Below are 14,731 nucleotides of genomic sequence, written 5' to 3'. Positions count from 1 at the left end.
CGCTGGGCCTGCGTGCTGAGGGGCGGGGCGCGGCGTTGGCCGGCGGTGGACAGCGGGTCGCCGGTGCCCGCTCCTCGGGACTGCGGCTCACTCTCCCCACCACGGTGGGTCAGCTTGTGCCCTGCACTTTGCCCGGCCTGGAGCTCGCCTCGAGTCTCACGGGAAGACTTCCTGGACAGTCTGGCGTGGCAATGGCCAAGTCTCTTCCAGGCCTGACTGTGGGGGGCGTGGCTCAGGGTAACGGGCGTAGAACTCAACCAATAAATGCCCAGGTAGGTGCTGGGCACGCCCCCTCCCTAGTAGTAAAATTCTGGAGTGAAAGGGGCTGCGGACGGTGAGGGGCTTAGCTTAGCACAAGTCCCGGGATTAATACACTTCGGTTAGCAAGGCGAATCGGTGGGGAATTATAAGTGTTCTCCATGCCAAGCACTGGGCTTGGCACTACACAGTATAAAATTTGTTAATTTAAATATTTTGAGGGCCAGTTCGACCAGGCAAATGTGAAAATGTTTGCTCTCAAAGAACATGCAGTCTAGTGGTGTAAATGGTCTCACCGCAAAGTTGAGATATTATTGGGAAGCGTAAATAGGTTGACTATTAAAAGCCAGTTAGACTTTGACCTAGCAACCCACCTTAAGGAACCTGAATAAATATTCTCCTCCTGAGCTCACTTCTATTTGTGCAAAGATTACTGCACTATAGCACTCCTGGTTAGAACAAACTTTTGGGAATAACCTGAGAATCCCGTAAGTTACATGAGGCAGTTAAAGAGTAGACATACAAAAAGAATATCATTACAGCTCTTAAGAAGAGATCTATATGAAAATCACCAAAACACCATTTAAAAAAAAAAACAACACTATTTAAAATGTAACTCTGGTGAGGGGCTGGGATTGTGGCTCAGCGATAGTGTCTCGTCTAGCACGTGCGAGGCCCTAGGTTCTATCCTCAGCACCATGTAAAAATAAATTTTTTTAAAAAGGTAAAAAAAAAATGTAACTCTTAGGTACAAATGTGATATTTATTCTTGTAGATGCATTAACAAACTGCAGGACAATAGTAAGAGACAGATTTCTTTATTCAGACTGGGACAGTATGAGCAAAGGCAAGGGAGTCAGTAGTTCTGTGTTGTAGGTATACCAAGGGCAGGGCAGAGTCAAGGCTGGAGAGTAGGCTATATCCACCTCTAAGGGAATTTGGGTTTTATTCTTAGGGCATTGGGACAACAAGGTAAGACAGAATTAGGTTTGAAGTTGAGAATGATTATCAGGTATCAAACCTGAGGCAAGGACAGTAGGGAAGAATAGGGACAGGACTGAAAAAATATGAAGGTCATAATATTAGCAAAAGTGGGATGGGGGTAGGGCTGCAAGGGCCATTTCTTGGATGGCTAAAATCTCTATGAAAAAAACTGGGGAGAAGAGGTAACAACGGAAGGGTAGCACTTCAGTTTTCCTCTGATGAGAATGGCGTAGGGCATAAATCAGAAAACTAGGCCCTGAAGAGAGTTTTCTGAAAATCTCATCTGAAATGTGTTTCTTTCTGTAAATTTCCTAGAAAAGCAACTTGGCTGGAGTGGGTTTTAAAGAAGAGGTCTTTAACACTATGGGGTCTATGTAATAGTTAAACCAAATACACACATGGTCTATGACCCAGTTCCCACTCCTAAGTATTTAAGAGAAATGAAAACATTTTCACAAAAAGACTTATGCAAGAATATTCATAACAGCTTTATTAATAACATATACAGACTGGGGAAGGGGGAACCAAAGACTACTCATCAAGCAGGTAAACAGACAAATTGTGGTATTCATGGAATACTAACCAGCTTTAAGAAGGAGCAAATTTTTGATACACATAACAAATTGGATGAACATCAAAATGGTAGTAGCCAGGCATGATGGCACACAACTGTAATCCCAGCAACTCAGGAGGCTGAGGCAGAAAAAGAACAGCCAATTCAAGGCTAGCCTCAGCAACTCAGCAAGGACCTGAGCAATTCAATGAGACCCTATGTCAAAATAAAAAATGTGCTGGATATGTAGCTCAGTGTTAAAAGCACTCCTGGGTTCAATTCCCAGTATCAAAAAAAAAAAAAAAATCTGTGTAGTTAAAGGTTTTATATGTACTATGCGATTTCATTTATGTGGAAAACTATTCTATGGTAGAAAAACAAAGCATGGTTTGCCAGGGTAAGTGAGGTATGAGGGAACTTTCTAGACTGATGGTAACAATCTGTATCTTAATAGCAATTTGTGTTACAGAAGTGTTTGCATTTGTTAGTACCTACAAAATGGTACACCTAAGACTTTACTGAGCTAAACTTTACCTCAAATAAGAACCTTAAGCAAATATTGAACATTAAGTGGTGATGTGTATGCTGAAGTATTTAATTACTTCATATATACTTTTACCTTAAAGTGAAATGTGCTGATGCACAATTTATATTGAAATGCATTAAAAAAATAAGATGAATAATTGATAGGTAGATATGTGGGTAAATGATCAAGCAATTATAGTAAAATATGGGTACAATAGAAAAGTGGTATAATCAGCATTTAGGATTTACTATAAATTTCAAATATGTTACATGTCTGAAGTTTCCATAAACTATAGGAATCAAAACCTACTCGTTTAAGCCATTGTTCATTAGATTTTTAATTATTTGCTGTAGGATATAATCCTTACACTGATACCAACACAAAAGTTTTCTACAAAGTGAATTAATTTGCCTTTACATTTATTATTCATTTAAGAAATATTGAATAAGTATATACTATGTACTGGGCCTTGTGTTCTTGATGAGGATATGATCTTATAAACAAAATAAAGTCCCCGTGCTTATGAATATTATAAACTAGTGGAAAAGGTAGACACAAACACATAATCACTGTTATTAAAATTATGAAGGAAGCACATTCAGGCTTTAGGGCAGGAAGGACGTAACCTGTGGTGGCTAAAGGAATCAGTAAAGACTTCCTTGAGGGAATTTGCATGATGTATAGGTTTTGTATGTACTGTGTGATTCCATTTATTGAGCTAAAGGAATTAATGAGATGGGGAGGGATAGCAAATATTCAGACAGAACAGTAAAAGTGAAAGAAGTCTCTGTGGCTACAGCACCAATGGAAAGAGGACGAAAGACGCACCCTGCTGAGGATGGGTACTCTTTCAATTCACTTTTCACTAGCTTTTGATGCTATTACTTACTTTGCCCAAGATCTTGCATGTACGCTGCTAAAGTGGCTATAGGTGTTCTAGTCTCAAAATATCCAATTAGACTAGGCAGGAACTTTAATAACAAGTATTAAATACTTGATGAAATAAAATGGCTATTAAATGCCACTTTTTATTCTTTTTTGCTATTAGGACTCAAGATACTGCAGGGACACGGTAGCAGCCTTCATCTCCATTCCTTTCCTTATTTTGACATTCGAAACAAATTTTCTACCAAAGATTCTTTTTAAAGCTTTTCCTTCTTCTTTGGAAAAGGAGAATGAGAACATTAGGATGCTTGGTAAGTCTATACAGGTATAAATTTTCTCCTTTGTATTAGAAATCCAACATAACTATTAAATTTAAAAAATTATAGATTTAAATCCCTACTCTTCCAAGGCAATGGAGGATTATCCCAATGATGAAAATCTAGTCATTTTGTGTTGATTCTTTCACATATACCCTCCATACGCCTAAAATGAAAGGCTGCAATAAAAAAAAAAAAAGTTTAGAAAAGAAATAACTGTCAAGGACAAAGGCATAATAAGCCTCCACTCTGTCCTAACAGCTTTTCTTTTCTTCCTACATGACTAATAACACACTGGGTGGGAACATTCTCTGGAGAAAAGCCACAGGGTCTAAGCAACTCAAAGAGCTAATGTGCGTTTAGAGCTGGGTAACTCTGATCTATGCTAGTCAGGCATCAGCCTTCATTTGAGCACTGAACTCAGCCCACTGGCCTTCCTTGGATGCCAGAGGGCCCTCTAGGAGCCCCATACCTTACTTTGCCTCCATTGCTTTTTCTTTCATATATTACTAAGTGCTACTTATTGGACATCTAGTCTGTGTCTTGTTCTTCATATTGTCACTCAAACCCTACATAGTGGTAGCAAATTCTACAATTAAGGAAAGCAAAGTTCAGGAAGTATATGAAGAAAGAATGTTTCTTTTGTCAAAATAGAAAACCCAATTCAAAGTGGCTCAGGCAAAATGGGTATTTACTAGCTCACATCCAAAGTGGCTCAGGCAAAATGGATATTTACTAGCTCACATCAAAAAACAAAAAAACTCTAACGGTAGTACTGGTTTCAAACACAACTGTATCGAAGCACTCACAAAACCACAGGGCCCATTTCTGTCTCTCTTATGGGAGGTAGTAGGTAAGATCACTGGGATAGTGTAAAACCCTGTATCTGTTCCTTTTCCTGTCTCATCATGTTTCACTGCTTCTGTTTTGGGTTTCCTACCTATCCACAAACCACCACACTGAATTGGATAAGAATATCCCCTGATAGTTTTAGACCAAAGCCTGGCCTCCTGCTTTGCAGTTTGAGAAGTCTAAAGGGGAAAGACAGATGGCCATAAAATAACAACTGCCATTTACTCTAAAGAAACTAAGTAACTATACATCATCACATTCTTTCACATTGGTCAAGCTACTTCTCTTGTGCTCTGTGACTACTAAGCTTCACCCTCATACTGATTTGAAATAAAAGTCCTTCCCACATTTCTGGTCTCGGCTCTGTACCAGAATGGCATGATTTAATCAGAGGCTTCATTCTCTCTGCAGCAAGGCAGAGTCCACCAAAACAATGGATTTTCTTTGACAAACCCAAGGATAAGTAGTAAATAGGCAGATGACTTCAGATCAAAGCGCCCAGCCAGGGAGGTAAATTAGACTATAAGCAGCCTAGGCTCTGCTCATCAAAGTTTGTGTCACCACGTGGGACTGCTTCAACCCAAAAGAATGAGACTTTTTTTTTTTTTTTTTTAATTTGCACTAAAGTATCCTGAGGTTCTTACAATCAGTTCTACTTTAGGTGATCTTCATTCCATCTTTCCCTCCATTGCCTCCCTCTAGGTAAGACCCAATCCAGATGTCCTTCCCTCACTGTAGGCTTTATTGACTCTCCTCTCTCTCATGGATGAGAAGACTTTAGCAGGCTGTTTGAGGGAGAGGCAGGAGAGTACCAATTCAGTTTCCTTACCCCAACATAATCTCTGGATGCCATAGAGTAACTATAATCTGGATAGCCATGTCTCTACGTGAATGGCTTTCATTGTTAGTAATATGATTTCCATTTCTTCAAAAACTGTTCTCTGAGAGCCTGGGGGCATTTGCATAGGCTTCTCATCTCCCTGGAGTTCTTTTTATACCCAGATTTTTCCATGGTTGACTCCTAAATATCTTTTGCATACATATACAATCGAAGTTGTTGCACATTCCTCCCATGAAGAATCTCAAAAACTCATCAGCAAATCTAAATTTTCTACCATGCCAGTACCTTTCAGTCTTCATGTTCTGCCAGAGGCTGGGAAGGTATCAGGCTAAACTACATGAAAGTGACTTTTTGTATGTCAAAATGAAAATGTTCTATTTTGAGAGAAACACATCAATCTGAATTGTGGTGTGAGTGTGTGAACACACGCACAGGTGCACACAGGCACATATGCTACAGCTGAAACCCAGGGACTGTACATGCAAAACATGTGCTCTATCATAGCTATACCCCCAGCAAAAAAATAAATATTCAACCAAAATATGCATTGTTAGCATTAACTACTGTCACCAAGTGATTAGTATTCCCCAAATGATAAATTTCTCAAAATAATGTCATAAAATATTAAATGACATATACAATGTTCATAAAATTCAGCACTGTTAAAAATTTATTTAAATCCTCTGAAAAAGGTCTAGTGAGTAAAAATGAATGTGACACAATTTCTCAGTCCAATTCTGTTAACTTCGCTATGATGGCTTGTGCTGTCTGTGACTGAATGCTATCCCAGAAAAGTATAGATCCAAGTCTGCTAACCAAATGCAGAATGATTCTAGATCAATTTTTATGCATAATGTCAACTTCTTCACAATACAATGTTAATTAGATTTGCCCAGGTTAAGCAGTAATGAAATACCCTTTTTGCAGACCACCTACAGTTACCAGAATCTTTTTTGGTTGTAACAATGGCTTTAACAAATGTTTGGGAACTTCACCAACATCCAATTGTTGATCAGATCACTTTCAATTGCCATGTATGTATCCATTTTTTTCATTAAAGCTGACGATCCTCTCCAAAATAGGTCTCTGTGCTTTCAAATTTTAACCATCTCAGCCTGTGATCATCCATCAACTGGTGTGGTACCTACCCACTTGTCCAATTTTTTCACTTTCCCTATTGCAGCCAGGTGACGAGCCACTGTTGTAGCAGAAACTCCTAAGTCTGCAGCAAGGCCTCGAATTGCTGTTTGGGGGTTAGCCTCCACCAGAGCTCTCAGGTGATCTTCATCTAAAACAGATTTGGGTCTCCCTCGAGGCTCATTTTTCAGACTCAGATCCCCAGAACAAAATTTTTCAAACCACCAACGGATGGTCCTTTCACTAACAGAGCCTTCTCCAAAGACAGAATTGATGTTCCTACTTGCCATGGCTGCACTATGTCCTAGTTTAAATTCATATAAAAAAAGTATTCGCAAATCTTTCAAAGATATGGTATTATTCACCTCTGTGGAGAAAATAAACCATAAAAACTCAATCAAAGAAAATTGAAGAGTACAGTACTATTAAAAATACTGAAGAGCACAGGTAAAAATAGACCTGATATCAACTTTACCAATTGTGATAAAGTTTCAACTGATCAAACATCAGCAATTTCACTTAGAGGATACAACTTTTTGTCACTGTATTCAGCTGCTATCAGTTCATATTAGGTGGGTATTTCTTTTAGGCCTTTTGGCTTTCTCTGACATGAATAAAATTTCTCATAATTTTATAATCATCTACCATAGAAGACAATGCTTTCAAACTAAAATATGAGTTGTGCTTTCGAATCCAAGAATTCAGTGCCTACCAAACAATTTTTTTAGTAGTAGGGATCTAGTACAATTTAAGAGTTGGGGGTAAATTCTCCCATAATGGACTGATAAGCCTATTTCTTATGCTTTTTGAAAAAAAATCATTTTTACATCTGTCTCTTCCCCATTTCATATGTTCTGAATGACTGCTACTTCACAACCTTCTTTTTTTAGAATTTTTTTTATATTTATTTTTTAGTTTTTGGTAGACACAATATCTTTATTTTATTTTTATGTGGTGTTGAGGATCGAACCCAGTGCCTCGCACATACCAGGCGAGCATGCTACCACTTGAGCCACATCCCCAGCCCCACAACCTTCTTATGTTCCCTAAATCTTTACGTAGAATTTATCTTCTTTAACCTACCTCTCTATTTTGACCTTTTTGGTTCATTCTTAATTTTGGTGTACATGAATAAAAGTAATATTTTAGGGGAATAAAAGAACTAACTGTCCAAGTTCACATTTTTCCCTCAGCAGGCACATATGGCACTAGAATCTACTGTCTAGGGTGTTTCTGAAAACTACAACCATAATAAACTCATTCCCAAGTCCATCAAACTACAGAGTGATTCAGCAGAATTTAAATCTGGTCAACATGTGAGTTGAGAGGAATCTTGGGGTAGGAGGAAGGGAACTTTACTTTTTAGCAACTTATAAATACATATACAGCCCCTATACATATCCCTCCATAGCAACTTTCCTGCCTCCAAAATGGAGAAGAAGAAAAAGGAAAGGTCTCAGTTCCTTTTTGTCCTCACTTAAAACTCCAGTTTAAACTTTGAAATAAATTGGTAATTAATCTTTTATTACCAAGGCAGGTAAAAAAATCTGATCTCAACCATAGTATATTGTTACTAAAAACAAAAAAATAGGTATATTGCAACAGTAAGACAATGAGAGAAGTGAATAACTTAATTTTAGTTTCCAATATAAGGAAAGCAATTACCCTATTGTTACTAAATGAACAGAAATGGGAGAACAAAATTTTCCAAAATACAGATTTCATTAATATGAGATGCTACCTCTCCTACTCCAAACATGCTAGTTAAAAACAAAAAGCCAGGGGCTGGGATTGTGGCTCAGCGGTAAAGAGCTCCTACCTTAGTATCCCAAATAGCTAGTGCAGCATGTACAAGGCCCACCTGGGTTCAATCCTCAGCATCACATAAAGATAAATAAATAGAATAAAGAAGTTATTAAGTCCAAATATAACTACAAAATAAATAAAAATTAAAAATAAAAAGCCAAACTATATATCCCAAAAATACATAAAAATAATGGATCTGAAACAGATATTTTTAAACAAATATGCTTAAAATGTTCAAAAGGAGAACTTCTGACTTCATTAGGCAAAATTGGATACTGTAAAAAGAATATTTATTTATTTATTTATTTAAATCCCACTGTATATTTAGTTGTCATGTCTTTTTAGTCTCATCCAATTCATGACAGTTCCTCAGTTTTATCTTTCTTTTTTCTTTTCTCTTCCATTTGTGAGTGCTGGGGATTGAACCAGTAGCACTCTATCACTGCATTACATCCTCAGTCCTTTTTATTCTTTTTAATTTATTTTTAATTTTTTTTAGTTATTGATGGACCTTTATTTTTGTTCACTTATTTATATGTGGTGCTGAGAATCAAATCCAGTGCCTCACACATGTGAAGCAAGCACTTTGCCACAGCCCCAACCCCAGTCCCCCTTTTTATTTTTGAGACAAGGTCTTACTATGTTGCCCAGACTGGCCTCAAACCTGTGATCCTCCTACCTCAGTATCCCAAATAGCTAGGGTTACAGGAGTATACAAATGTATTTAGGTTCTTTCTTATCTGTTGACTTTGAGTTTTCTGAAGAATTATCTCCCAAATGTTATCTCATTTGGGTTTGGCCCATACTTTCTTTTTTTTTTTTTTTTTTAAGGGGGGGGGCGGAGGATTTTTTAATATTTATTTTTTAGTTTTCGGTGGACACAACATCTTTATTTTATTTTTATGTGGTGCTGAGGCTCGAACCCAGCGCCCCGCGCATGCCAGGCGAGCGCTTTACCACTTGAGCCATATCCCCAGCCCTAGCCCATACTTTCTAATGTAGCTTGGGGGCTACGTATTTTCAGCAAGAATGCACAAAAATGCATTCTTTCAGTGCATCACATCATAGGATCCATGATACCAGCATGTTTTATTATGAAACTGACTTTGGTAATTTGGTTAAATTAATTTTTGTCAGATGTCATCACTATAAAGTTACTGTTTCCTTTTGTGGTTAATGAAGATCTTGAGGAAGATACTTGAAGATTATAAATTTTGTTTCTCCTCAAATTTTCACCCACTAATTTTATGATTCATCAGAGAATCATATTTGTGGCAATTATTAATTTGTTTTGTTAATGCTGATTTCCTATTTCCTGTGTTCCTTCCACATTTATTAACTGGAAATCTCCTATAAGGAAGAACTGTCCCTTCTACCCTACTTATTTATTTATGTATGCAAGGATGGACTTGTGGATATTTACTTTATTCTATGGATTATGATCCAATGGTAACAGCATTTATTTATTTATTTATTTATTTATTTATTTATTTATTTATTATGGTGTCAGGGATTGAACTCAGGGGCACTCAACCACTGAGCCACATCCCCAGCCCTATTTTGTATTTTAATTAGAGACAGGGTCTCACTGAGTTGCTTAGTGCCTCACTGTTGCTGAGGCTGGCTTTAATTTGTGATCCTCCTATCTCAGCCTCCCAAGTCACTAGGATTATAAGTGCTCACCACTAACATTATTTATTTTGCTCAGGTTGTTTCAACTTTAGCTATTAGTAGATTCTTCAGTTGGCTCCCATATTCTTTCAACAATATTGGCCCTGAAATGTTTTTTTATACTTCATGATATTCCGGCTTTCCCTAGTATTTTCCCTGTCCCAGTCCTGGAATTGACCACTTCCCCAAATAGCTCTGATTCCTTTTATTGGAGAATTGTGTTTAGAAACAAAAGTCTACTCAGGAGACTGAGAGGTAAGAAGACTGCTTGAGCCCAGGAAGCCAGCCTGAGTAACACAGCAGGACCCCTGTCTCAAAAAAATAAAAAAGGAAAGAAAAAGAGAAGACAAACGTGGGTGCAAGAATTCTTTATTACTACTGGGATGTTAGTTAATGCTTCTAGTCCCTCTCAGTGGACACAGTTAGGAAATACATATATTCATATTAACCCACACATATACAGACTATCTCAAATTTCAACCCAATACAGTTTATTTTAGTTGCCCTTTTCATTATTTGTAAGACACCCAGTTCTTATCTAAAATATATTTACCTATGTGCAATTTTAGTACATATATAGTTTCAGAATCTCTAATTCATATCCCTATGAGAAATGCATTTATTGACTATATTACAGCATTTATATTAATAAATATCATTTATAATAATTTAATAACACTATTAAATATTATTTGTTAGTTGAACTTATGGGTTCAATCCCCATTACAGAAAAAAAAGGAAAATAACAAATGTTGGGATATGGAAAAATTGGAACTTTCATATATTATTTGCAGGAAAGTAAAATGGTGCACCTCAAAAAATTTGAACATGTAATACCATATGATCCAGCAGTTCCACTCCCACCATATATCTAAAAGAATTGAAAGTAGAGACTCAAACAGAAACTTGTATAATGATGTTCAGCATCAGAGGCATTCACAATGTGTCTATACAATAGAATATTATCCAGCCATTTAAAAATGAAATTCTGATATTTGCTACAATATAGATGGACCTTAGAAACATAATACACAGTGAAATAAGCCAGACACAAAAAGACAAATATTGTATAATTCCACTTATGTTAAGTCCCTAGAGTAGCCAAAATCAGAGAGAGAAAGAAGAATAGAGATTACCAGGGGCAGGAAGGAGTAAGGCAAGGGGAGACTGTTTACTGGGTACAGAAATTATGTTGGGAATGCAAAAAAAAATTTGAGTATAAACAGTGGTGATAGGTACAAACATTAAAATGTTTTCAATGCCATGGAATTATACACTTAGAAATGGTTAAAAAGATGACTACTATATCATGCATATATTACCTCAATAAGAGAAAAAAAGAAAAAGTCTACTTTTTTTCCTAATGATTTGTCATCTGTAGTTTTCCATATAAATTTGGGTCTAATCCTGTACTTTTTTTTTTTTTTTTTGAGGTGGGGGTAGTGGGGATTTAACCAAGGGGCACTTAACCACTGAGCCACATTCCTAGCCCTTTTTATTTTTTATATTGAGACAGGGTCTCACTAAGTGGCTAAGGCTGGTCTTGAACTTGCAATTCTGTCCCAGCCTCCGGAGTCTCTGAAATTGCCAGCATGTGCCACCACACCTGGTTATTTCTGTACTTTCCATTCTTTCCCTCTATTTGTCTATTTATATGCCAATTCTACAATGTTTTCATTTAATATTTCATATAGTATTTTAATGATTGGTAGGACTGATCAGCTCTCATAGTTTTCATAAGTATCTTCCTGACTTTTTTTAAAATACTTTTACTGAGATATACTTCACATACCATACAATTCACCTACTTAAAGTATACAATTCAATAGTTTTTAATACATTCCACAAGGTTGCAAATCTGTATTTTTTTACAGAAAGGTTTTTCAGAGTTACCGTGTATTTTACACAAACTCTACCCACTAGCAGTCATTCCTTATTCACCTTTGCCCCTTTCCAAGAGCCCTAAGCCAATAATATGTTTTGTTTCTATAAATTTGCCTATGTGAACATTTCAGAGCATTGGAACCCTACAATAATACATAATTGACTTTTTTCATACAGCTTGTAAGTGTCATCCATGTTGTACCATGTAGCAGTACTTCCTTTGTTTTTATTTTCACAGAGTATTACATTATATGGCTATATTTCAATTAACATCATGTGAGATGTTCCCCATTTTGAAGCTATTTATGAATAAAGCTGCTAATGAACAATGGTGTATAAGTATGTGTTAAGAATCTCTACTTTTGGGGGCTGGGATTGTGGCTCAGCGGTAGAGTGCTCACCTAGCATGCGCGGGGCCCTGGGTTCGATCCTCAGCACCACATAAAAAAACAAATGAATGGAATAAAGGTATTGTGTCCAACTACAACTTAAAAGATAAATATTTTTTAAAAAATCTCTACTTTCAATTCTTTTGAGTATATAGCTACAAGAAAATCGCTACATACTATATTGTAACTCAATGGTTAACTTTTTGAGGAACTGCCTCTTTCAAAAAACAACTGATCAATGTATATAGGGTGCCAATTCTTCCACATTCTTACCAAAATGTCATTTTATGTCTTTTTTTTATTATTGCAGTCCTAATAGGTGTGAAATTATCTTACCGTGATTCTGACTTGCATATTCTAAGACTAATATGTTGAGAATCTTTTCATATACTTTTTTTTTTTTTTTTAGTTTTAGGTGGACATAATATCTTTTTTTTATTTTTATGTGGTGCTGAGAATCGAACCCAGTGCCTCACTCATGCTAGGTGAGAGTGCTACCACTTGAGCCACATCCCCAGCCCTTTTCGTACATTTTAAAATATCTTCTTTGGATAACTAACCATTCAATTTATTTTCCCATTTTTCGGTTGGGTTATTTCTCTTTTTACTATTGAGATGTAAGAGTTCTTTATACATTCTGGACACAAATCTCAGATATATAATTTGTGAATATTATTTTACCCATCTTGTGGCTTGCCTTTTCACTTTCAAAGATAGTATTGTTTGGAATATGAAGTTTCAATTTGGGGTTGGGGTACTAGGGCTTTAACTCAGGGGTGCTTTATCACAGAGCTACATACCCCAAGCCCTTTTTTGAATTTTTCATTTTGAGACAGGGTCTTACTAAGTTGCTCAGAGACTCACTAAATCACTGAGGTAAGCCTTGTACTTGTGATCCTCAAGCCTCAGCCTCCCAGTTGCTGGGACTGCAGATGTGAGCCACAATACCCAGTTAAAGCTAAGTTTTGATGCAGTCCAACTTATCTATTTTTTTCTTTTTTCGCTTGCACTTTTGGTGTCATATTTAAGAAAACACTATCTAACTCATGGGGACAAAGATTTGCTGCTAGGATTTCTTTTAAAAGTACTCTTATTTTAGCTCCTACCTTTAGGTCTATGGTATTTTCTTTTTATGATCTATTTAAAGTTAATTTTTTAGTATCTTCAAAGATAAGGGCCCAATATCATTTTTCACATGTAGATATATATCATGGTATCTCAACACCATCTGTTGAAAATACTATTCTTTCCCATTTAACTTCCTTGGCAAATTGAAATTTCTCATTAAAATTCTTTACAAGCTTAAAAAATAAAAATAAAATTCCTTACAAGCTTTATCAGCATTGTGAGGGAGTTAACACTTACAGTGGATAAAAAACAAACCAGTGTCATAAACTGACTTATTATATCTAACAAAAAACAATAATATGTCCATAAACTAACATTTTAACCTCAGTAGCAAAAATAAACTTTAACTCACAAAAATTAATCTTAAATTTATATAACTGAAATGAAAAAAAGTGGAAAGGTGGTAAACTCTCAAAATTACCTGTAAAAGGTGATGATTTCTCTGAGTGTTTTATTTTTAGAAGCTTCCGATTAATAAATATGTAACCACAGGGACAAGATTTACATGCAACAGGAACCTAGAAGGGGGGGGGGAGGAAAAATATTTTACTATTTTGCTATTCATTAAATGCCTCAAGTGTGTTCTCTTTGACAAAACAATGTTACAGGTAAAAATCACATTTATATTTAAACTCCACTTCTTCATAAATATTATTTGAAATGGGGCTGGGGATATAGCTCAGTGGTAGAGCACATGCTTATTAGCATTCTAGAGACCCTGGAGTTCAACCCACAGCAAAATAAATAAATAAATAAATAAATAATTGAGAAGTATCCTATCCTTTTCAGCTTCCCATTTTCCTATTCCTAATCCTTTACAGTTCCATTCACACAGTGGATGCTTAGTAATGCTAACATGAGTGGCCTGCTGAAAAATGTGAAGCACAACATTATTTTCCCAACTGTTAGTCTGATAACAGTCAGAAAATGGATTAGATGAGAAAAGGACTGGTTAGGAAATTATTACATTAATCCATGAATGAAAGGTTGTTGACCTGTTCTGTAATGATGATAGGTATTTAAAAAGGATTTAAAAAAAAAAAAGATAAAATTTGATGGACCTTTCAAACTGGGGAAAGGGAAAAGACTTAAAACACAGATTAATTACTGATGATAAAGCATAAACAACTAAAATGAGCCTGAGTTCAAGCATAACAGAAGAGGCAAAGTATTATTTATTATTATCTGGAGGAAAGGAACAAGGTAAAAAACGTTCAAAACTTGGAGAACAAAAAAAAAAAAGTTCTCCAATTCTCTGCTCTAGGAAAGCTCTAGAACAAATATCATAAAAATCTATTCTACCTGAAGCAGTTTATAATTTATACATATTTTTAGAAATAGAATTTTTATTCTATTATTTAAAGCCTTATTAAGGTATACTGAACATACAATAAACTACACATATTTAAAATATACAATTTGGTAAATTTAGGCATATGTCTATACCTGTGAAACCATGACCACAAGCAAGACCGGGAATGTAGCCATCATCATACTGAA

At 36.1% G+C, this 14,731-nt stretch overlaps 2 protein-coding genes across 2 annotated transcripts in view; one reads left to right on the top strand and one right to left on the bottom strand.

Annotated features, from left to right (window-relative positions):
* Positions 1–5,298, top strand: part of LOC125612933 — a 5,760-nt gene extending 462 nt beyond the window's left edge. The window contains exons 2-4 of the mRNA XM_048792022.1: positions 21–272; positions 3,370–3,517; positions 5,078–5,298. Coding sequence (XP_048647979.1) covers positions 21–272; positions 3,370–3,517; positions 5,078–5,145 — 468 coding nt within the window. The 3' untranslated portion in view covers positions 5,146–5,298. The remainder of the gene's footprint in view (positions 1–20; positions 273–3,369; positions 3,518–5,077) is intronic.
* The window catches only part of CUNH16orf87 (chromosome unknown C16orf87 homolog), a 41,224-nt gene extending 27,367 nt beyond the window's left edge, over positions 1–13,857 (bottom strand). Inside the window, exon 1 of the mRNA XM_048792259.1 lies at positions 13,653–13,857. The gene's annotated coding sequence lies outside the window, so the exon portion shown is untranslated. The remainder of the gene's footprint in view (positions 1–13,652) is intronic.
* Positions 13,858–14,731: the final 874 nt, after the last annotated feature.

The sequence above is a fragment of the Marmota marmota genome, unplaced genomic scaffold (assembly GCF_001458135.2).
Source record: "Marmota marmota marmota unplaced genomic scaffold, marMar, whole genome shotgun sequence".
Lineage (NCBI taxonomy): Eukaryota > Metazoa > Chordata > Mammalia > Rodentia > Sciuridae > Marmota > Marmota marmota.
The sequence above is the reverse complement of the archived record's forward strand: the minus strand, read 5'-3'. Positions and strand labels throughout refer to the sequence as shown.